The 22,181-nt window shown below is 36.4% G+C and overlaps 1 protein-coding gene across 1 annotated transcript in view; it reads right to left on the bottom strand.

The window, feature by feature from the left end:
* The window catches only part of dnah5l (dynein, axonemal, heavy chain 5 like), a 36,450-nt gene that overhangs the window by 13,041 nt on the left and 1,228 nt on the right, over window positions 1-22,181 (bottom strand). The window contains exons 4-56 of the mRNA XM_043226614.1: window positions 21,765-21,953; window positions 21,613-21,687; window positions 21,457-21,531; window positions 21,020-21,091; window positions 20,826-20,927; window positions 19,880-20,066; window positions 19,597-19,762; window positions 19,396-19,489; window positions 19,150-19,248; window positions 18,771-18,952; window positions 18,574-18,693; window positions 18,285-18,486; window positions 18,117-18,212; window positions 17,831-18,004; window positions 17,629-17,718; window positions 17,348-17,503; window positions 16,985-17,124; window positions 16,167-16,318; window positions 15,757-15,964; window positions 15,263-15,350; window positions 14,984-15,104; window positions 14,728-14,894; window positions 13,635-13,727; window positions 13,214-13,417; window positions 12,475-12,555; window positions 11,977-12,381; window positions 11,700-11,818; window positions 11,474-11,610; window positions 10,766-10,928; window positions 10,566-10,677; window positions 10,352-10,480; window positions 10,146-10,246; window positions 9,961-10,059; window positions 9,668-9,821; window positions 9,162-9,428; window positions 8,828-8,956; window positions 8,477-8,692; window positions 8,144-8,290; window positions 7,547-7,719; window positions 7,249-7,427; window positions 6,901-7,088; window positions 6,413-6,607; window positions 5,881-6,015; window positions 5,596-5,785; window positions 5,251-5,468; window positions 4,684-4,995; window positions 4,313-4,402; window positions 3,856-4,092; window positions 3,516-3,683; window positions 3,118-3,324; window positions 2,211-2,540; window positions 1,256-1,462; window positions 897-1,139 (exon numbers count right to left, since the gene is read on the bottom strand). Of these exons, the coding sequence (XP_043082549.1) occupies window positions 897-1,139; window positions 1,256-1,462; window positions 2,211-2,540; window positions 3,118-3,324; window positions 3,516-3,683; window positions 3,856-4,092; window positions 4,313-4,402; window positions 4,684-4,995; window positions 5,251-5,468; window positions 5,596-5,785; window positions 5,881-6,015; window positions 6,413-6,607; window positions 6,901-7,088; window positions 7,249-7,427; window positions 7,547-7,719; window positions 8,144-8,290; window positions 8,477-8,692; window positions 8,828-8,956; window positions 9,162-9,428; window positions 9,668-9,821; window positions 9,961-10,059; window positions 10,146-10,246; window positions 10,352-10,480; window positions 10,566-10,677; window positions 10,766-10,928; window positions 11,474-11,610; window positions 11,700-11,818; window positions 11,977-12,381; window positions 12,475-12,555; window positions 13,214-13,417; window positions 13,635-13,727; window positions 14,728-14,894; window positions 14,984-15,104; window positions 15,263-15,350; window positions 15,757-15,964; window positions 16,167-16,318; window positions 16,985-17,124; window positions 17,348-17,503; window positions 17,629-17,718; window positions 17,831-18,004; window positions 18,117-18,212; window positions 18,285-18,486; window positions 18,574-18,693; window positions 18,771-18,952; window positions 19,150-19,248; window positions 19,396-19,489; window positions 19,597-19,762; window positions 19,880-20,066; window positions 20,826-20,927; window positions 21,020-21,091; window positions 21,457-21,531; window positions 21,613-21,687; window positions 21,765-21,953 (8,583 nt within the window). The remainder of the gene's footprint in view (window positions 1-896; window positions 1,140-1,255; window positions 1,463-2,210; window positions 2,541-3,117; window positions 3,325-3,515; window positions 3,684-3,855; window positions 4,093-4,312; window positions 4,403-4,683; window positions 4,996-5,250; window positions 5,469-5,595; window positions 5,786-5,880; window positions 6,016-6,412; window positions 6,608-6,900; window positions 7,089-7,248; window positions 7,428-7,546; window positions 7,720-8,143; window positions 8,291-8,476; window positions 8,693-8,827; window positions 8,957-9,161; window positions 9,429-9,667; window positions 9,822-9,960; window positions 10,060-10,145; window positions 10,247-10,351; window positions 10,481-10,565; window positions 10,678-10,765; window positions 10,929-11,473; window positions 11,611-11,699; window positions 11,819-11,976; window positions 12,382-12,474; window positions 12,556-13,213; window positions 13,418-13,634; window positions 13,728-14,727; window positions 14,895-14,983; window positions 15,105-15,262; window positions 15,351-15,756; window positions 15,965-16,166; window positions 16,319-16,984; window positions 17,125-17,347; window positions 17,504-17,628; window positions 17,719-17,830; window positions 18,005-18,116; window positions 18,213-18,284; window positions 18,487-18,573; window positions 18,694-18,770; window positions 18,953-19,149; window positions 19,249-19,395; window positions 19,490-19,596; window positions 19,763-19,879; window positions 20,067-20,825; window positions 20,928-21,019; window positions 21,092-21,456; window positions 21,532-21,612; window positions 21,688-21,764; window positions 21,954-22,181) is intronic.

Raw genomic sequence — 22,181 nt, 5'->3', positions numbered from 1 at the left:
CAAGCCTGCACCAGTAGCTTCTCAGCTGATTTCCATCTACCTATAAGAATATGACATATATCTAAGCATTCACATATTAGGTCTCAGTTTTCAAGTTGCTCAATAGCTAATTACCCTCCTCCATCCCCAGCTTCTCCTCTTGTCAGTCAGGATTCAACCTTCTGATTCAGCCTTTGAATCAGACAAATTTGAAAATATGTACAAAAAACTTTAACGGTATCTGCAAAACTGCTGTTTCTGTTCTGTTTACCCTGGGGGGTTATCGCTGCTCCCCCTGCAGCCTAGCAAAGATGTGCAGGGAGTTCTTGCCCAAAACAGAGCCATACTCCCAGTTCAAACTGTAAGATAATTGTCAACTTTGACGATAGTACTCCTGACAAAAATGTATGACCAATAAACATATAATGCTGTAATAAAAACTTTATATCCTGACATAACAACTATAAAAGTTACAAAGTAACTTTTTTTTAAGTCTGCATCTTAAAAACAGAAATAAAAAAATATTATTACTTTAAACAATATATTTTTTTCAAAGTAGATTCAAGATTTTATTTATTTGTCACATACATTTTGTACAAGTACAACTTGTAGTGAAATGTTAGTCTGGTACATTCCAAAGATTGTGTAAAAGAGAAAGAAAATGCATTTACTTGTAGAAATAAATACAACCGAAATATACATCGAATAACAATAATCTATGATAATAAAATATTATCTATGTGTGTACAATGTAAACAGGTTAAAAAGTAGCTATGTAGAGGTAGATAGTGGATTATGTGCAAATGTACAAGTATAGATGTACATGCTTTTAATGTGTAAAAGGAACTCGACAGCACGTTAGAGTAATACCCACTCTACAGAAAAATTTTCAACATAATCATTTTTGTTCCACTAACCTCAAAGAATACCAGATCCATGGCTGCTCCTCTAACAGTTTCATTATACTGTTGCTGAAACACAGACAGGCGCTCTGATAGGGCCTTGAAGGAAGGTATGGGCTCATAGATCTTTGGTGTCTCTGCCTCAGCATCTTCAGGTTCATCCCCCGTCATTTCTGGAGCATCCCGCAGGAAGTCCACAAAAAAGGCTTCCGTTGGCCCCTGCTCCACAAGGCCAGGACCCTGATCCTGTACTGTGATCTTTAGAACAGACAAATACTTGTGAAGAAACACGTATCATACAATTAAAATCTATGATTCTTTTCTTAAACACATAAAAATTTATTTTGAAGCCTGTGAGGATCTGGTTGACATACCCTTTCTAAAATGCTATCGAATGTCTCTCTGTCCTTCTGATCAATGAAACGGTCGGCGATGACCCGTGTGCACTCGTGGCGGAAAAGAGATGCCAGCAGTTGAGGCGTCTTACATACTTCTGATCCCACAGTGAGAATGCCCTGCCATATCCTGCTCAGATCACGCAGGTTAAAAATGTAGTGGAACTTTGCAGGAGAAGGCAGCATCTGAAAACGATAACATAATGTCATTACTTTATGAATATACATTAGTTCAAAAATTTGGGGTTGGTAAGATTTTGTAATGCTTTTGAAAGTTAGAGAGTTAATTTGATCAAAAATAAAGTAAGAACAGTAATATTGTGAAATATAATTAAACTTATAGTATATTTCTAATACATTTATCAATGTATTTTAACATTGAATTTAATTTACTCATGTGAAAGGAATGCAAAGCTGAATTTTCAGTGCAGTCTTCAGTGTCACATGACCCTTCAGAAATCATTCTAATATTAGCAAAATGTAATAATTTTATCAATGTTGAAAACAGTTATGCTGCTAAATATTTTTGTAGGAACCATTGATTATTTATTGAATTATTTGATGAATAGAAAGCTCAAAAGAGAAGCATTTGTTTAAAAAAGTTGATTGCAATGTAAAACTGTCGCTTTTGATCAATTAATTGATTCCATGCTATTAAATCTGTTAATTTCTTGAAAAAGTAAAACTTTAAAGTTTGAAATGGTAGTGTATTTAAAATATACTGCAAGAGCTATACAATATTAATGCAGCTCAGTTTACTTTGAAGCATACTGACCAAAAGAGGGCACCATTTTCTAATAATTTGGACCATTGTGTGCTGTTACACATTGCATGCATGTTTTAATAGACTCAAAAAAAAAATTATCAAATTTGGAGAGACTACAGATTTCCAGATTTCCTTATACCTCTTTCGATCATATTATGACTCCATTACCTTTGCTTTGACGGCTTGCCACACTCTTCTGGTGGTGGGGACCAGGGCAGCAGCTAGAGAGCATATCTCTTCCGTGAAACCTCTTTCTAAGCAAAAATAACCACTGGCCAGCGTGTGGAAGATCTTATCTATGGAGGAGTTGGATGGTAGAGTGCAGTTAAACACACAGAACTGGCGTTTGAGCCGTTGGGGGATATCATTGCGGCCACCTCCAGGGTGGATCATGGCAGCCACCAAATACAAGTCGACTACACTGATGAATTCCCCAGATCGTTCCAGGCTGTAGAAACCTCCCTGCACCATCAGCTGGCGAACAATTTCATTAGTGATCTGTGTGGTAAACAAAAAAACAAGAAACTCAGTCAGAGAAAAACAGTATACTATTGAGTGTTGTTGACTTTGTGTTATTGTCCTAAAGGCTCGTTGTCTTTTTAATTGCACTCTTGCGAACTATTCTAGCTAAAATTGTTTTTAGAAAGTGTTGCAAGTTTAGTGATGATAGTGAAACGTTTATAGCCTACAGCTAGCTTTTTGTTTCTGCTGTGTTTGTGTTTATTTGAAAATTATCATGATAAAATATTTAAGAATCGTAAACGTATGTTGCCTACAGAACTTATTTTCTGCTATATTCCAAAAGCTAATGAAATAATTTAATTGGGTTTTGTTGAGGGAACCAGTATGATTCTACATCCGGTTTGGCTAACAAACATGTATCATCACTGTAGCCCATTATTGTTTACTTATTAAAAGGTTTTATTACATTTATTAATTTTGTCATTTGACTATCCCCACAAAATTAAAACCCAGAACTACAGTCCATGTCTATTGAGGTCATCTGTATATTGTTGAGCATAGTGTGCTTTTTTTTTTGGAAAATTAATTAACAAAGAAGCATGTGACTGCTCACCTGATCACCCCACTCATTGATAACTGGCATGTTGATGTCGTCAATAAAGACAGTCATCTTCCTCCCACCTGGAGGTCCATAGGTGGTGCCCATGCGTTTGTCTATGTAACTCTCGATAGTCTGCTGAAACATGCCAGGCAGAGTGGCCGACGAGAAGTTCAGGCTTTTACTCAAATGCGTTTCCGGGTCATACTTGCTCATGTAGCCCTGTGTTTTGGATAACATAGTTTTGTCAGAAGTAATGTGATGGAATCACCTGAAGAGTAAAATCCGTGCAGTAATCCCTGGATTTCACTAGCAACATTTTGATTAGCAATGGAAAATGTAAAAGTGAATTATTTATAACAAAATATTATTCTGCTGATAACAGCATGGATTAACTGAAACAGACACAGTACCTTGATCATGACTGTCTTGGCTGTACCCTGTTCACCGATGAGCAGGACAGCTTTGCCTTGCTTCATAATGGTTTGCATTAGGAAGTCTGTCCGTATATTGTCAACATTGGGTACGAGAATGGAGGCATAGTCAGGAACTGAATCTTTGGGATAGTGATACTCTGGCACCTAATGACATTGCAGTTAAAAGGTATGTTAAAAATAGTAACTCACTATTGCACTGAAAAAAAAATACACACAAAAAAACAAGAAAAATTGTAGCATGAGACATGCTATAATAAAAGATCCCTAGTGGTTTTAGACTATACTTAATATTGTACTTAACAAATAATGGTCTTACCCTGGTAGACCAGAGATCCCACTCTCCAGTTGCACTGACCACAAATTCAAAGATGGTCTGGTCTTCCTGTGTTTTGGGCAAGTCCAACTTGGCATTGTGCTGTTTAAGGAATACCTCCATCTTAGCTCGATCATCCAATTCTAGCAAAGCACCAGCAGACCACATCACAGCAAATATAAAGAGACGTTTGATGTGAGCTGCTGTTAGGTGTTTCTCTTCAACGGCTGGCAACAGGCCCTATGTTGAACAAATCAGAACCATTTTATATTAGAAATTCTTCAAAATACCCACCACTTTCCAAGATTATAGTTTAAGATCATTCTATTTTTAGGATTAACATGAATTAAACCCATTTAATGTCTAAAATTCTAACTGATGGAGTATATTAATTCAATGAACTGCATAAGCTTTATTTCATGATAAATGAAAATGATTGTGACTGTACATCACAGTTTACCTGTAATAAATCAATAGTTTGCTTGATGTACATGCACTCAAGCAGCTGCATTTTTGGGGAAACGGCAGTGCAGACAAAAGTCATCAAATCCTGTGGAAAATAGTCAATAAATATAAAGAGATTTTCAAAACTGTGTACAAACTCCTCTCCTACCTTTCCCTAGGCAATGTCAAAAAAATCAATAGAGTTTTTCATATTCATAAACCACTTAATAGCTTAAATGGTTGTACAAGAGTTGTATTGATCCATTTTTATATTGATGTTTTACCTAATTTATATCACTAGATGCCTCTCAAAATGTAACTGAAAATTGTCCAATAATCTATATATCAAAAAGCAAGTAAAATACTGCCCACGTGTCTAGCTTTCACCTGATAGATAGAGTTGAAGCAGGCCAGTAGCACTTCAGCTTGTGTTGCTGGGATCTTTTGCAGCCAGGCCTGCAATATGGGTTGCCATTCCAGAACAGAGGAGCTCATGAAGACCATTCCATTGCGGGACACAGTGGCAGGAGATGCATTGTCAATGTTGTGTGGCTCAAACACCACCTTGCAGTTGGGAGCCATTGGTATTCGGTCTCCATTTGCCAGGGTGAGGGTTTTGTTGTCGTCCAGGACGGAGTTGAGATTTTCAATCCAGATAGCATCGACTGGACCATCAAGAACAATCCATATATGTTCTCCCTGTGAAATATTTTACCATGCAGTAGTTTAATTAAAATTTTAAGTACATTCTAGTGAAAAGTCATGAGCAGCAGGTCATTTACTTACAGTTACAAATTACAAACATTAATATTTTTAAATATTGTCTATTTACTTGTTAAACTCTTCATGTTTGATCAGTAATAACAAATAGTAAAAGCATATTGCAAATATTGTCAAGGGTTACATAAGCATATTATTCATTTACTTAAGATGATTGTAATGCATCTCTTTCACCTTTTTGGACTTTAAAGTTTTCCTCCACAGTGTAGAAAAGACACCATCTGTCCAGTCATTTGTGGCCACATCCAATGTGCCAAACATCTGGGAAGCAGTAATTGCCTTGGGATTCATCCTCATTTCTTTGTGTGGATTTCCACATTCTGTCATTGCTTTCATTAGAGTGTGGATACATGTGGTCTTTCCTGTTCCACTGGGACCAAGAGTCATCATACCTACACAAATATATGGAATGAGGACAGCATTGTCCACTTCACCAAATCTATGTAAGCCTACTGCCATGGGCATACGACAAAATTCATTCTTATGAATCTAATAGAAGTAAAATGGATAATGTCTAACCATGTCTCACTCTCTGTGTCTCATATAGTTGCACGAGTTTGAGAATCCAGGGTGGGTGTGCAATCAGCCCGGCTTCTTCAGCTTGTTTGGTGATAGCAGCTTCCAGGTCAGGATAACCAGCTTTATCCAATTGAATGCCTGGAAACAAGTCGTTTATCAGACTCATGAACAGGGGCTCATCTTCATCTACCTGTATGGAGGGAGAGGCAGAAATAGAGTCAGTTGCTGAAAACATTTATCCTATTACTTCAAGGTGTTCAACAGATTTGAATCAGTCATAGTTACCAGTTTCGAGAGGTTCATGTCACGCAGAACTCTCATGACCACAGTTTTTTCTGGTTCAGTTGGGTTAGATCTCTTCACAGCTCCCAGAGTTCTTAAAACAGACAAGATGTTCCTCAAGCCAAAGTCATAATGGACCTGTTAAGTGAAAAAAACAACAACAGTAAGATGTCATGTCACTTAACAAAGAAAACTTTATGTGTTTAAAATGTAAAATAAAAAATAGTAAATAAAAAAAATAATAATTGATTTATTTTTTTAACAACATATCAGCTCAAAAAAGCTCAAAACTCAAATTATTTCAACATTGTAACACTGTAACTTTTCTGTTTATTACTGTGAAGCTGCTTTGAAACAATTTGTATTAAATAAATGCACATACACACACACACACATACTGTATATATATGACTTAACTAAAGGGATTCATGACACTTTAAAAGGCTGCTAGTTTCTGTGTTAAAGGAATTGCTCACCCAAAAATTCTGTCAATAATTACTTGAGACATATCTTTTTAATTATGTATTTTGAGTACCTGTTTAGAAAGCTGTTCCTCGCACAGTTTGTACAGCGTGTAAAACTTGCGGCTGAGGACTTGATTTTCACGAAAACCTGCACTGGCAAGTTTTACCCTCATGATGATGGCTCGGTCAGGCACCATCATGGACACTGTGCGGAACTGAATCTTCAAGTTCTCAGGAAGTTCCTGTCGACCAGCATAACCTGGGTTCTGTGATAAAAAATTACCATTTAATGCAGGGAGAATTGCTGAAGAAAAAGTAAAGCTAAGCAGCAACTTTTTGAGCAATGTTGCCGTCAATGGGCAACCAGGTGATACACAGGGCCAATGACCAATTTTAAGTATCCACTTAGAAATGTGTTACCTATTTGTAGTGAGAAAGTACCCAAGCTACACTTCTCAAAAATAGTTGTCAAACGTATCATCAGCCTAAGACAAAATATGTCAGGATGTTTCCCATATGGCTGCAGGATAGTTCCATGACATAAAAAGGTTGTCATTACCATAGTAAGGAAGATCCCAAACTCTCTATCCATATCCACCACATCTCCATCTGTGAATATGAATTGAGTTTTTTTGTTCTTCTTGCACTGCAGGACGATGTAGATTTGTTGAGCAGCTACTGAGAGCACTGGCAGCTCGATGCGGTTGAACTCATCAAAACAGCCCCATGCACCAGACTGAGCTAATCCTGTTTGATAAACATTAGAAACATTAAAACACCACTGGAAAAAATACATACATGTTAAATATGCACCCACTATCTTGATTAAAGTTAAAACAGGTGATATATAAGGTATGAGGTCAAAGAGAAAAGACGCATTTGAGAAGTAAGTTCAGGTGGACTGAACCTTTATAGATGCGGCCCAGTCCACGGAAGTCCATCTGGTCGGAGCAATTGAAGACAACCACATATTTTCCAAGGCAACGCCCCATGTCTTTGGTGGTTTCAGTTTTTCCTGTCCCAGCAGGGCCAGCAGGGGCTCCTCCCATACTCATCCCTAAAGCCTGGGCCAACGTGATATAACATCTGCAAGAAACAAACCAACAAAGTAAATAAACAGGTGGTTAATGCACTGCAAAAAATGGGTGCTATTCATTAAGAGCCATTTTTGCTCATGAATGTGTCATTTTTACATCTACACTTGCCTGTCAGTGAGAGGTGTGATCACCAGACGATCAGTGCAGCCCAGATACTCATTACAGTAATCAAATTCCACATCAGTGATTTGGATTATGCATCGATCTGTATCCTCTTTGAAGTAGAAACGGGACTGTTTCTGCCATTCAAAGTCTAACGGTGAGCGGATGTTCATTCGCACCTTGAGTGGAACATAAAAAGGCAATTTGTTATTTAAATCAGAATTTAAATCAGTGCAGATTTTATTTCAAATAAATATACTTTGGAACATTTTAAAAATGATTCCATTAAAAATAAAAAAACATGATTTCAAATTTTGAAAATGTTTCACATTATTACTGTTTTATTGTATTTGTGATCAAATAAGGTAGCCTTGGTGACCATAAGAAAATAAATATGTCTATTTTGAACAACAGTGTAGCTACTTAGGTACTTTATTAATCCCAAAGGAAATTTCAGTATTCAGCAGCTTACACAATACACAATAGTGTATATAGACGGTGTTAAATTACGTCTGTAAGTATAAAGCTATTTGCTTTATTAGAATGATACAGAGAATGATACATAGCAACCAATTTATACTGAAGAGCCCACAAATTAAATACCAGGTCATCAAAAATGTCCTTCTGGTGAACATGTATTGTGATGAGTGTCTCATATTTGGTTCTCTCCATCTTGGTCAAATCGTGAGTAGTCATATCAATCAGTTCATTTAAAAGATCCAGGAAGTTCTGGTTAGTAGTCTGCATTATCTGTACAAAAAAGACAAAATGATCGATAAAAAAATGTGATACATCCTACAAAATAATGTCAAAAACACAACAGAAAATATATACTGGATAAATCTTATAGATGGGGAAAGAACGCTGTTCATTCATAAACTACAACACTGATTTTAAATGTTACATGAACCACCAAAACAAGGACTAAATTGAAACCTTTTTGTCGGTCTTGCTATTACAGAGAGCCTCCTCAGCATCTCTGGTCCAGATGAGCTGTATGCCGAGCAGCCCAACCTGAGCAGGGAACCTCGACTGGAACTCCACCAGTTTAAAGCCCTGGTCAGTAATAACCATATGGGCCTGTCGTATAATGTTGTGAATGGTCTTCTTGACTCCATCCAGTAACAGACCGAGCCAAGCCTCTACATTACCCTGTGGGGTGACATCATTAACTATTTTCATTATCGGTAGATCTATTTCATCAGGCAGAAACCATAAACACCTCTCTACATAACTTGAGGTTTATACCATTTCAGACATATAAATGCAATCTCAGAAATGTTATACCTGGGCATTGATTGATTCACTCAGATTCACCGTTTCCCCTTCTTGTGACTGAAAGCTTAGTATCTGGTCATAGTTTTTCTCATGAAACACAACTCTGTTCACGTTATCAAAAAGGTTCAACAGGTGACCCTGAAAAGTAAAAATAAATTATGAATTTTCTTATTACCTGTTGTATTGTACTAGCCTGAATGCACAGTATTATATATTAGACTGTATAAACATACATAGTATGAGCAACCCATATCAGATTTAACATTAACTAAATACTGCTTTTGATGACCATAGGTAAATGAGAACTGTTACATGGCATGATAACAAAGTTAGATAAACGCACCTGTATGGTGTGTGAATCAGATGCCTGTCCCAGTATCTCAAGCAGGACAGGGTCAGACACGAAAAAGAACCGTGGAAAGACAAGGCGTTTCTTTTCCAGGTATCCGCTCAGAGATTTCTGACACACTTCCAGCTGTTCCAGTAGGTGCGGCAGCAGCTGCTGCAGCGTCTCATCCCCGACACAGCACTGAATGACACCAGGAATCTCGTGTGCTCGCTGCATTATCCTCTGCCATGATTTGTCGATGGTTTGGAAGCGTTTAGCCTCCTGTAAAGACCACATGTTAAAAAATGTTAAATACAAAAAAATTGTTCAATATAATAATCAGAAGGTTATTCCACATAATATACATTCTTTGCATTTATATATCATGTTTCACTTATCTTGTGTGTGTCGCGTAAGCTTAGTTTTTTGTGCAATGCATGCAAGTGTTAAAAGAGTCTTTACTACTTTTTGAGGTCATTCACACAATTTTTTTTTAAAGCAAATACATGGATTTGTGTTACCTGTGGCAGTTGTTTGGCAATGTCTCCACCCACAAACACAGCCTCCAGGTACAGCCACAGATTCTGCACTGTGAGCCACTTCTCAATCACCTCTGAACTGTTTGACAGTTTCTGCACCCACTGCTGGATGGTGGGCTTAAACGGAGCATTATATCTGAAACAAACATTCATCCAAATTTACATCAGCCAATAATGACATACAATGTAAAAATATAAAAAAATAAATAAAATGTCCATGGAATATTTTTAACCACCATATACATAAACACACAAACAAATACATATATAAATACCTGTTACTCATTAAAGAACCAAGCACCATAAGACTGTCCTCCATTAAAGCCACTTTCTCTGAGGTGTCCGATCCCTTCAACAGCAGTTCTCCACGATTCCTAAAAGGATTTTTTTTTTAATGAATGAATGAATAGATTTTATGGCTAAGTATTAAATTTAATTACAGATGAATTCCTTCTCTGACCTGAATGATGCGAACATGAACTGATGGCTGCTCCATTCAGTGACAACATCTTTGAGTTTGGCATCAATGTCTCGCTCCTTGACAGCACTGATACACACATCCTGGGGCCCAGTGGGTTTTCATAAGATACATTGTGCTTTTTATGCAGTCAATCTGACACAAACCATTAAGGTTTTGTTAATTGGAATATTTGGCCTGTACAGTACCTCAATATCCTCTTTGTTCTTTAGCAGAGGTGCTTCCATGATATTTCGAAGGCTAAAATTGGGAGCTTCCACTTCAAACTTATGGCAGGTAAGATCAGTTAAGCGCTGCCAATGTCGTGGCATCATCGCCTGTTTGTATGTTAAGTAAAGAATGAGTACGTTAATAAAATGTTTAGTGTAAATGCAATATGTGTGGATGTTTGCTTAACATCACCTTATTTGCCATCATGTAGAGTAGAGGACAGGTTTCATTAAAGTCATCAATGGTCTTTTTCAGGTCATTGAAAGCTTGCCACTCCTTCAGGGCCCCAGGCAGCTTACGGATCCTTGAAAAGAATTACAAAATATGCACTCAAATATACTTAATTTAGTATTTCTTAATTAGATTAGTTAGAAAGAGAAAATCATAAAAACCTATTTTGAAAATCCAGCAGTTCAGTGTTTATCTTTTCTATATTGAGGTCAGCCCATAGTATGTCATAGTAGCCCGAAACACTGTCAATCACAGAATTGTAAAGACTGTAGAGCTTGGACAAAAGGTTGAGCTCTCGTTTGATTCTGTGAAGATCAGGATATTCTGGAAAAATCAAAGAATGATTTAAAAAATTATAATTAATACATACTTTCATTCAGCAAGATTGCATGGAATTCATAAAAATGCCACAAAGACATTTAGAATGTGCTTTTGAATTTTATATTTTTTTAAGAAAAAAAGCTCTTTCTGTTTTCAACATTGAAAATGTTTCTTAAGCACCAAATATAGAGCATATTAGAATGATTTCTGAAGGACTGTGTGATTTGCCTAAGCAGGAATGAGTTACATTTTAAAATATAATAAATGAAATGATTAATTGCAATAGTATCTCACAATATTACTGTCACTTTCAAAAACTAAAAATACTTACAGTGGGTCATACTATTTTAAAGTATGGTGTCAATCATGTATATGACAAAACATTCACAATTTCTAGTTTACAAAAATGATAAATAAAAAATGTAACATTGCATCCAGAGGCATAGGCGGTGCAAACAGTTGTCTGTCCCTCACAGCCTCATGGCATCTTCCCTGTCCTTTCTGAAGGTAAACCCATAATAACAAGGTAAAAAAAAATACAGAAGCACCTGTAACAGGGAGGCCAAACAGTTCTTCGCCACTAGAAAAGGTGACGAATTTCCTCCACAGTTCATCAAACTTGGCCTGATAAACTTGTAACCTGTCACTGGCTTCACGTGGGGCCAAACCTGCTACTCCAGGACCACTGAACACAAAAACAGAAGCTTTATTAAGACACTATAATCACTAATACAGGTATATAAGAGATTGCATGAAGTTAATATGCAAATTAACCTGTTGTCATAGTCAGAATAGAAAGCTTGCACAGATTCCTGAAAGACCTCAACTCCAGCTACGAGCTCAGCCTTCATTTGAGGCTGAATCTCCAAAAGCTTATTCTGTGTTTCTTTTGCCTTCAAATTAAAAATAGATCAATGTACATTTACATGCAAACCTAAATCCCAAGAAGACAAGGTTAATGCAATTCTCTACTTCCCTAATGAGATATTAAGTAGAAAAAATAAAGAGAATAAGCTAACATACATACTATTTCATGTGGTCTCTAACTTACCGTCACATTAAGTTCTTTCCAAGTGTACACAACTCCATCGATTTTTTCCGCATTTCCATCACTGAAGAAGAGCTCATGGCGATTTAACAAAGCGAAAGATTCCTCCACAGGTCCTCTGGTGGTCTCTATACGTATCTCTGCTTCTCGTATCTCTTGAAGGGCGGCCATGGTTTCCCTCACGTCATCCAGGTCAGAAATTGGCCTCTGCAGCTGCTTGCTCACCCCATCCACAAAAGAGCTAATCTCAGCCATACCCACAGAGGCTTTCTGGTTTAGAGCCGCACCAAATGCACGCTTCCAGGTGCGACACTCTTGAACGAGGGACAGCTTGAGGGAGTCAGTTTCGTAGAGGATGGGGCAGACGGTGCAGGTGGAAGGAAGCTCTTGAATCCGGGTCTCAAATGTCTAGTCAAATACATGTAGTGGAATTTTAGTATCACTCTCAGTTAAAAAGCAGCTAATTTCATAAGACTTTCATAAGATTTAAAAATTACGTACAGAATACAAAGACAGTTGGCCGCTGAATTCTGACAATATTGGTTTGGTCTCCAAAAATACTTTCACCTGTTCTGCTGGGTCCTAGATCAGAATTAAAATCATAAAATGTCACACATTTTGACTTCCTGATTTTACAAAATGTACCTGTCATATACCTGGATCATATTTTACACCTAAATTATATATATAATGATTTGTTTACTATTTATATAACTGTATTAATATATGCTAATATAATATATTGCTGTATATCAGTTTACTTTTTAAAAAATTCATTTTGCCAGTGAGATTTTTGTTTGCGCAAGCAATCTGGTACGTCTCCAGTGTGCTTCAAGAAACCTACAGTACTGTTTTAGGCACTTTTGGGGCACCAAAATGTTGGATGTTATCAAACATAATGTCATAAATAGATTTCCTTTATCAATGACCTTTTATTAACTAAATTAACTTATTTGGTGTGACCATAATTTGCATTTAATTCAGCCCTAGGTGCACTTGTGTATAATTTGTTTAGGTAGCTTTGCATGTAGGTGACTTGAAGCATCTTGGAGATGTTCAGTTCTTCTGGATTTAGTTTGTGTCAGTTTGATTAGTTTCTGTTCCAGACAGACTGGATGATATCAGATCAGATCAGACAAATAAAAATCTCACTGGATTATTACAATTATTGGCAAAATGTAAACTGACATTTCCTACTGACACACTATATATCTTGAGAGAGAGAGATTTTGCTGAATACCTGTTTCCAGAGGGATGAAAATTGAGGCAACCCTTTCACGATGTCCCCAGCATCTGCTTTGAGAGAGGACACCACAGGGAAAAGCTGGGACAAAGCCTTGTTCACATCCTTATGTTCTGTCACTTGTCTGTCTAGAGTCCTCAGCACAAGTGGTTTAGTGACTAGAGTCTCATCTCCAAGCTCACGCGCTGCTGCCTGCTCTGCCTGTGGAGTCACAAGACTTCTACAGCTAACTAACCTCTGATAAAGGTTAGAACACATCTGTCGCATGCCAGTTACTACCATAAGTATAAAAATGAGCAAAATTCAAATGGTAGATTGAATAGATCAAATGGTAGACTTTCCATGGACAATGGAAGTCTGTGAGACAATGTATTGATTAGCTTAACTTGTTTTGAACCCACATCACCACTTTTTTTACCTCGAGTTGCTCTTGTTGGACATGGGAAAATTTCCAGAGTGGAATATCCTTTGCCATTGAAAGCACCATGTTCACAGCTTTATTGAGAATGCCCTGCACAACAAGGACAAATTAGCGTTTAGGAATAAATCTAAAGTTTTAGAATTTAATTCATATCAATATGTAAGCACAAGAACATGTCTGTTTCTGATGATTTATAAAAACACACTAAGAGTGTAAATCAAACCACATCCTATTATTCTGTGCTTGTGTTTTATGTATATACTAGATACACAACTGTTAAAAGGTTTGGGGTTGATAAAGTTTTTGAAAGAAGTCTCTTGGGTCAAAGACTACAGAAATACAAAGACAGTTCACTTATGAATGGGACAAACTGCAATGTGCAATATGATGGAAAAGTCCTAACTTCTAAACGAAGGAGCCAATCACTGATTGGTAAAGTCAATGCGTCACTGCAGCAGCTGTTAAAAGGTCCGGTTCTAATAGAAACCTGAGACTCATGCTTATGACCGCAGCACTGGTCTAGCCTGAAAAATAAGACTTTTTTAACACTATTTGAGCATAAGAAACAACATTCATTGGAAACACTATATTTAAGATTTTGATGGTGAATATGAAATATGTAATTTAATTGTGAGTTCATCAGGCAGTTATTGAGATTTCAGGATTCCCCCATTCATTCAGATAGGACTTAAAGGATAGGTCAAATAGAAAGAACAGGATAATATTATCTAAATTTTAAATAGCTGTTTTTGTTTGAAGGTATTGTAAAATGTGAAATATTTCTTAAATACCAATGCAGAATTTTCACCAGCCAATATTCCAGGCTTCAGCGTAAAATGATCTCTCATAAATAATTTTACTATGCTGATTTGGTGCCTTGTAAGATTTATTTTAATTATTATCAATGTTAAAAGAGTTGTGCTGCTTGTGGAAATCAATTTTTTTTTTCAGGATTTACTGACAAATGAAAAGTAAAAAAATAACTAATTATTTGAACTGAACCCCCACCCCCCTTTTAGAACTTTAGAACAGAAATGCAATTATACTTTACATATTGATATAATACTCCTTGTTGTTTGCTCGTCAGTACCTGTATCTGTTCAAAACTTGGTCTGAAGACAATGTTGGGAATGGCCAGCTCAACAGAAACCTTAAAAAGAGGAAGCTGTACAGCAGCTTCACTTTGAGATGAAGAACGATACTTGGAGCTCACAACAAGTAGCCGACGCCACAGAGAATCCAGAGAGCATTTAGTAGCTTTCAAATGAAGAACAGAACATTAATGAATCACTCAACAGGTGATATAAGTAAGGTTCTCAATTTTCAGATGAAACTCTGATGTGTACCTCTGACCAGGGCCTCTGTGTTCTTCTGACATAACTGTCCCATCATGATATAGAAAGCACATGGCAGGCAGTATAGACATCGTGTCTTCTGCTTGGCATCAGGATGCAGACATTTGTAGTTCTAAACATAAGCATTAAGACTTTTTTCGAAAACCAATAATTATTATGTGTAGTGTGATCGGTTATAACAGTAATATCACACATAATGAGCAACAGCTTAAAAAATCTTTTTGTAATTGTAAACAATAAGAAAGCCTTCATAACTGATATTTATAGTACCTCCAAGTTGACCGTTTCTGAAGGTTTCAGCACTCTCTTCAGTTCTTCAACCATCTCCATCATTGAGGTCTCCACCTGCTTGCTCGCACTTAAATGAAAAAAAGGAATAATTTTTTTAAATTACACTTAACTATGGGCCCCAGTCAGGATTCTATATATAATATGCTAAATAATATATTTTGATACTATCGTACAAAACAATAGATTCTCTCTGCAATTAATGGGTGCTGTCAGAATGAGAGTTCAATCAGCTGACAAAAACTTTATTGGATTATTGTGATGTTTGTATCTGTGGTTATCCTGATGGCACCCACTCACTTCAGAGGATTCACTGGTGAGCAAACGATTCAATGCTAATTCCATAAACTCATCTACATATTGGATGACTTGAGATTGAGTACAATAGAATTATCAACTTTTTGAACAGTCTGCTATAAATATAGCTGATAACACCATACCAGTCTGTGACAGAAGATTATGAAAGTGTCACTCACATCTTCAGGGTTTGTCTTGCAGTGTTGATAGTGGCCTCTGTATTGGTGAGAAACATCTCAGGTGTAACTGGCTGATTTTTGGGCAGTGTCAGCAGATCGGTGGAAGCCATGGATTCTAAAATACGCTCGATTCGACATTCCAGAATGTCCATAACAACCTTCACTACTTGTTCCAGCTCTTGCAGTGCTTTGTACACACAGCCTATGACTGAGAAACAATGGGAAAAGACTTAGGTACCAAGGTAGGATTAGAAAATAAACACAATTAGCTTTAATCTGTCCCAAACTCTTCATTGGCTACATAAACACTGCAGGTTAATACACTCTAACATGGGTGATATCAGAATTTTGTTACATAATGCAATGAAAAATAGCATTAAAGATGGAAGGGTTCAAGTTTTATCCTTTACAATGGTCAATATTAAGGGAAGTCCATGAGAGAATGGTCAGTCCAGGGTAGAGTGCAGTCTCCACATATTTGACGAAGGGCTTCATCGGGGACTGTAGCACACTGGGTATCCTCTTGACTACTGCATCAAAGTTTCTTAGCATCTCCTGTAATCTGAGAGCAGTGAAATCAATGTACTTTGTGTATTATAGTAACCTTATATTTAAATTTAGATGAGTAATTTATTCTTGCTTGTTAATGAGGGAGTTATAACATTGACAGATAGAATCTGATTTGGAAAACTTCATAGACATCGACTATACATGTCACCCAAATAGCACTGCTTTATTCAATAATAATAAGTGGAAAATTACTGATGTAGTATGATCACTGTAATCTTAAAGGTGTGAAAATTAGCTTAAAATGTACACATCCAGGCCATCTGAAATGAAGATGAGCTTATTTCTTTACTGAAACAAATTTGGAGAAACATATTATTATTCTTCACTTTCTCCCATGACAAAGTCTATCCTCTGTTATCCTCTTTCATCAAATTCAACTGACATATTTTGTGTCAATGAATGGTGCTTCTCACCTACTGTAATTTTGATGAGACTTTTTAATATTGCTGAAGAAAGCAATATTATGGATTTGGCACTTGTTTGAAGTTAAAACATCTAAATGGTGGATTTGTTTATTATAAACACAGCTTTTCATTTCACAAGATGTTATTTGATATATAGACTGGAGTTGTTTGGACTAATTCTGACCATATTCATTCAACATATCTACATGTCTGAGCTATTCCTTTAATGTAGGCTACACATTTTATGCACTCACTTGGTACGATACTCTTTCAGCAGAGGTTCTTTGGCAGCCATGTTGTAGATAACATCGGGTACATTAGCACCTAATGTGTACATGTTTTTTGCTTCTTGCAGAACTTCCAGGACCAGAGGGTCAAGATTCACATAGAACACCTATCCACAAATAATGGACAATTCAATGACCAAATACATAAAACATATTTCTTTATTTTTTATGACTTATATGTAAGTAATATAACAGATTATAAATAATAAAATATTTAAAATTTGAATTTGTAGTTGTTATTTTTAACTGTTTTATAATGTGATGTTCCATTTAGGCATAGAATAATGCCTTTGGAATTCTGTTTTGATGTGCTAAAATAAACTTGTGAACCTTGGTTTCTGGGTGTCTAGTCAGCAGTGAAGCTTTGAGACCATACAGTCCCAGTTCCACACCATCAACCCAAGCTTTGTGATGTATCATTTCATACTCCATGAGCGCGGCAGCAAGTTTGTTGTATGCCTGAATAATCTTCCTCCTCTCTGGCATCTTAAAATCAAGACAAAATAATTGAGTTTTGTAAAATATGCTTTTCTGAACCAAATTTCATTAAAATGTAAATAAACTGTGTTCATCTACTGATGAGACGTGACAATTTTGTCTTTGCAAATTACCTGCATAATGTCTAATTTGTCTTTTAGGATCTGCATTGGCAAATGAATTTTTTTAAACAGATTTTGTGACCACTGAATTTTACTCGCCAACTGCAAAGAAATGTATAACAATTTTAGTCCCATTGTTTTCTTGTGTTGGATATTATATATAATATGATAATAGAGTTGAGCGGTTTGGTGATCACTCAACAGGGAAACTTACAGGAGTCTTGAATTGTGCAGATGAGGGATTGTTCTTTTCTCTTTGGTAGAGTTTCCGCACAAACTCAAGATCAGATTCATACCGTTGCAGAACTACCATATACTTCTGTGTTAGGTCCATTTGTCCGCCCACACCGTTCTCAAATTTGGACAGCAGGTCAAGGACTTGATAAGTCTGTGGGTGAAGTAAATAATTTTCCTTTCAGTGTATGAGGAATACATTTACGTAATCTATTGGTCAAGAGTTGCGATGAACTCTTTCATTTAGATGACTAAAATGGACTTACAATAAGCGGACGTTGAAGCCAAGTGTCAATCAGTGCATCAAGAGACTGATATAAGCCCTGGATTTGTCTTCTGAACTCAGTGTAGTCATTGTCAAACTAAAAAAAATCATGTCATATGAGAGATGGAACTAAATCAAAATATATACAGCCATTACAACCAGACTTTACCTCTAATTTGCGGTGGTCAAGCACATTGTAGGTCTTGGATTTGATGCTGGAAACAATAGTTTGGTAGCGCATGTATATTTTCTCAACACCTTCAACTTTCATAAACTGCAGGTATGAAAAATCTTCAAGAGTTGTGGCCATGTCTGTTATCTTCTCCAGACGTTTGCAGAATGTGTCAAATTTTCCAAATATGTAATTTTCACTGATGGTACGACAAAGCAGAGCTGAGTTAAGAAAGTAAATAAAGGATTTTGATCTTGAAGTTGACTTAATGCTATGGTGTAAAGACCTCAATTCAAATTGCCGTTCAAGAGGGTTCTCCTGTAATTTCTCTTTCATTCGATGGAAGCATTGCTGGTACTCCTGGTTCAGCTGAATACATTCTTTCATTCTCTGAAGCAGTTCCTTCCTAAATGCAAATACAGACCATGTATTTTGTCTATTTAAAATGTAGAATTGCAGCTCACAATCTCACATAATACCAACCTGTCCAAGTCCCAGATTTTCGTCACACCTTGACAGAGATAAGCTTTGCTGGTGGTCACCATTTGATTAGTGACCTTCACAAAAAGCGATGTCATGTGTTCAGAGGTGTTGTAATATTGAGACACACGCTGAATCATGTGTATGCTGTTCATCAGTTTGGGAATTTGATTCAGCATGGTGGTCTGAAACAAACAATACGAATATCTACACAGAAAATATACAAATGCAACTTGTTCAAAACAGACAATAAGCAGTGCATCGTTACTCCTTGTTTTAAAATCACAGAATACTCAAACTATGACACTTAAGTGACCCATAAATGGCACTGTTGGTTATTTAATGGTTTTTACTGAAGAACATATACAATTTTGAAGCTTACTGGAGTGCTTTTTTCCAAAATTTCAAAAAACTTGTCCAGAGTTGATAGATACTTCACATTATCTTTAGCTTCATTGGCCACAACCGTAATGCTTGCATCCTGTAGAGAGTAAAAATAGAAACTACTTTCCAAATGCAAAACATAATCACTTTTTTTCTTTTGGATTTCAAAATGTGGCATTTCTTCATGTAATATGTATTAAAAAAATGGAAATGCCACACACAACAAAACATCTGCTTAACTAACCAGTTCTCTCCATTTACTCAGAGTCTTGGACTTGGCCGCATTCAATATACCAATGACCATCTTCACATACGGGTCTTTGATTTCATCCAAGAGGCTAAATAAATATGAATACATGATAAATTGAATATATGAACAAACACTAAATGAAATACCAATTACCAATTATTACTGAAAAAAAAACACTACTGGATGGCACGATACCTGCTGAAGCTGATCATTCTGCGCTTCCAGTGTGCCAGCTCTGCTGAGGGTCCAATATCATCGGATTCTTTCCTAATGCGTTCACTTTCTGTCAGCACTTGCTCTATCTGCTTGGCCCAGTGTAGCAGCACTGTTTCCAGACTTTCTATCAGCTCTGAATTATTAGCTTAATGTCAAAACCAAAAAAAGAGAACAGCAGCTAAGGTTTAGGACTATTGTCTATTTTTATAACTATTAAGAGTGAAATATATTATTTCTCTTTCCTCCATATTCAACATTTTACCTGCATTACTGTAGTCTTCAGCCTTCTGTATATGACTCAGGTCAGGGGCTGATGGGATGTTATGAAGCTTAAACTTTTCCTCCAAACTCCTCATCACTGAAAAAAGGGTACCATTGAACTTATCCACTGATCTCAGGAATTCTTGCACATCTGGACTCATTTGACCACCTTTTATAGCTCCCCAATCCTGAAGGAAAGGTTTGATTAGTATGTCATTTTGTATACCATATAGTTTGTATATATTTTCAAATTTTTTATGATAATAACATAAATATAAATATATAAATATATACATCAGTGTTTCACATACATTGATTTAATTGTGGCAGGAAATATCAAAACCGACCGCCACAAATAAATTTTTATACAATATATAATAATTAAATTATAAAATGAACAAATTCTGAAATGTACTCACCTTCAGGCCATCCAAAATGTAGATGAGTTGGTTTTATTTGACATTAAACCACTTGCTAACCAGTGACACTTCCACAGCACATAGGTCTTTTTAGCTAACTGCATGATTTTTACTGTACATTATTGCCATGTGAACATTATCATAGTCATCACTGATAAGCTACTGCTATCTAGTTTGAATTAAAATGAATTAAAACTGCTTCAGACTTGAATGAATTACTTATCTTATTAGCTGTTTGGATGCTCATTCTGATGGCACTCATTCACTACAGATTATCCACTGTTTGGCATTTTTCATTTCTCTCAAAGAGGAAACAAACTTATCTACATCTTGGATGGCTTAAGGGTGAGCGAACTGTTAGAAAGTTTTCAATTACTTAAGAAATAATTTTGCTAATTTACTGGAGCAATAATGTAAAAATAGTCTGTTCAAAATAAATTACTTTTTATATTAACATAAGGCCCAAGACAGAAAGCAACGCTTTACGGATCATGTCTTATACACGCCTACTCCATTCATAAATCATACCTCTTGTGATCTGAGGGCTTGGTTCATGACCTGTGTAAAAAGAAACTCCAAACTGTGGAGGACACTTGTCTCTGAGCAGTCAAGCATTCCAAAATTCACCTCCTACAGAGAATGACAAAGAGTATCCGATGACCTATAGACAATCCTAAACAGTACCAGTTACAGTGTGAAAAATAAACTCAAACCACACTGACCTGGGATATGTTTGTGGTTGTTATGGCCTTGTCCGTGATTCTTGTGAAAAACAAACACTGCCCGGTAAGACCCTGCAATCAGTGAATGAAGAGCAACCCAGTTCATTGTTTTACTCCTTAGCAACATGCATATGTTACTTAGTCACTTTCGCCATTTGGGACACGCTGTCCATCCAAATCTACATTAATTGCAGGGACAGTCCCTCCAGAATAACAAGTCTTGCTGGCTTGTCTTGTTGTGACTACTTCTAATTAGCCTGTTAGTTTTTAGTTTTAACAAACTTTAAAATGTTATAAGTGTCACACGATTCTGCAGAAATAATTATAATATACTGATTCCGGGATAGAAAACATTTCTTATTATTACTCTTATTAATACTTATTATTTCTAGTTGCAGGGCTTTGTTAAAAGTCCAACAGTAGTGGTGTTGTTGTACCTCATTAGTGCCTGTTGTGATAAATAGCTTCTTCTGTTCAGCGGCTAAATTTGTGGTATCTATCCAAGAATGAGACTGTAGAGAAATAAAGGCAGACGTGGCTTGTTAATATCATGCTTTTAGGATGTCTTCGTTCAGCATCAAGTCATGTTTTACCGTTTCTGTGACTTGGTAGAAGAATGTAAGACTCTTCGAACCATTTGCAGAGAAGAATTCCTCAATCATGTAGAACTGAAAAACACACATACACACATTTACACATGGCAACCACATGTTTGGGGACATTAATAGTGTCATATTTTACACACCTTATCATCCGAGATGATAGCCTCCTCGACTTCCGTCTCCCCCAGACTCATCATCTCTGCAATGATTAAGATGAGGTACTTGTGTCGGCCATCAAGAGCTGCTCTACGCTCATCTTTGAGAGCTTTGACCTGTTTTATTTTCTCCTTTCGGGCTTCATTAGACAGTATGACAGAGCGCTTCCCTGACACCTGAGAGAGAAGGACAGTCAGCTTAAGTGCAAACTAGACATTTGCCTCATTAATCGATATGCCCATGGCATGTTCAATAAAAAAATTAATAATTCAATAAAAATAAAATAATTACTGAACATAGTTTTGTTGATTGGTAAAAATATGGAATGCCTGGCTATAAATAATCCACAAAAAAAATAATATAAAATAAATATCAATAATAAAATTACAGAAAATAAATAAATA

Source organism: Puntigrus tetrazona, chromosome 24 (genome assembly GCF_018831695.1).
Source record: "Puntigrus tetrazona isolate hp1 chromosome 24, ASM1883169v1, whole genome shotgun sequence".
NCBI classification, from domain to species: Eukaryota; Metazoa; Chordata; class Actinopteri; order Cypriniformes; family Cyprinidae; genus Puntigrus; species Puntigrus tetrazona.
The sequence above is the reverse complement of the archived record's forward strand: the minus strand, read 5'-3'. Positions and strand labels throughout refer to the sequence as shown.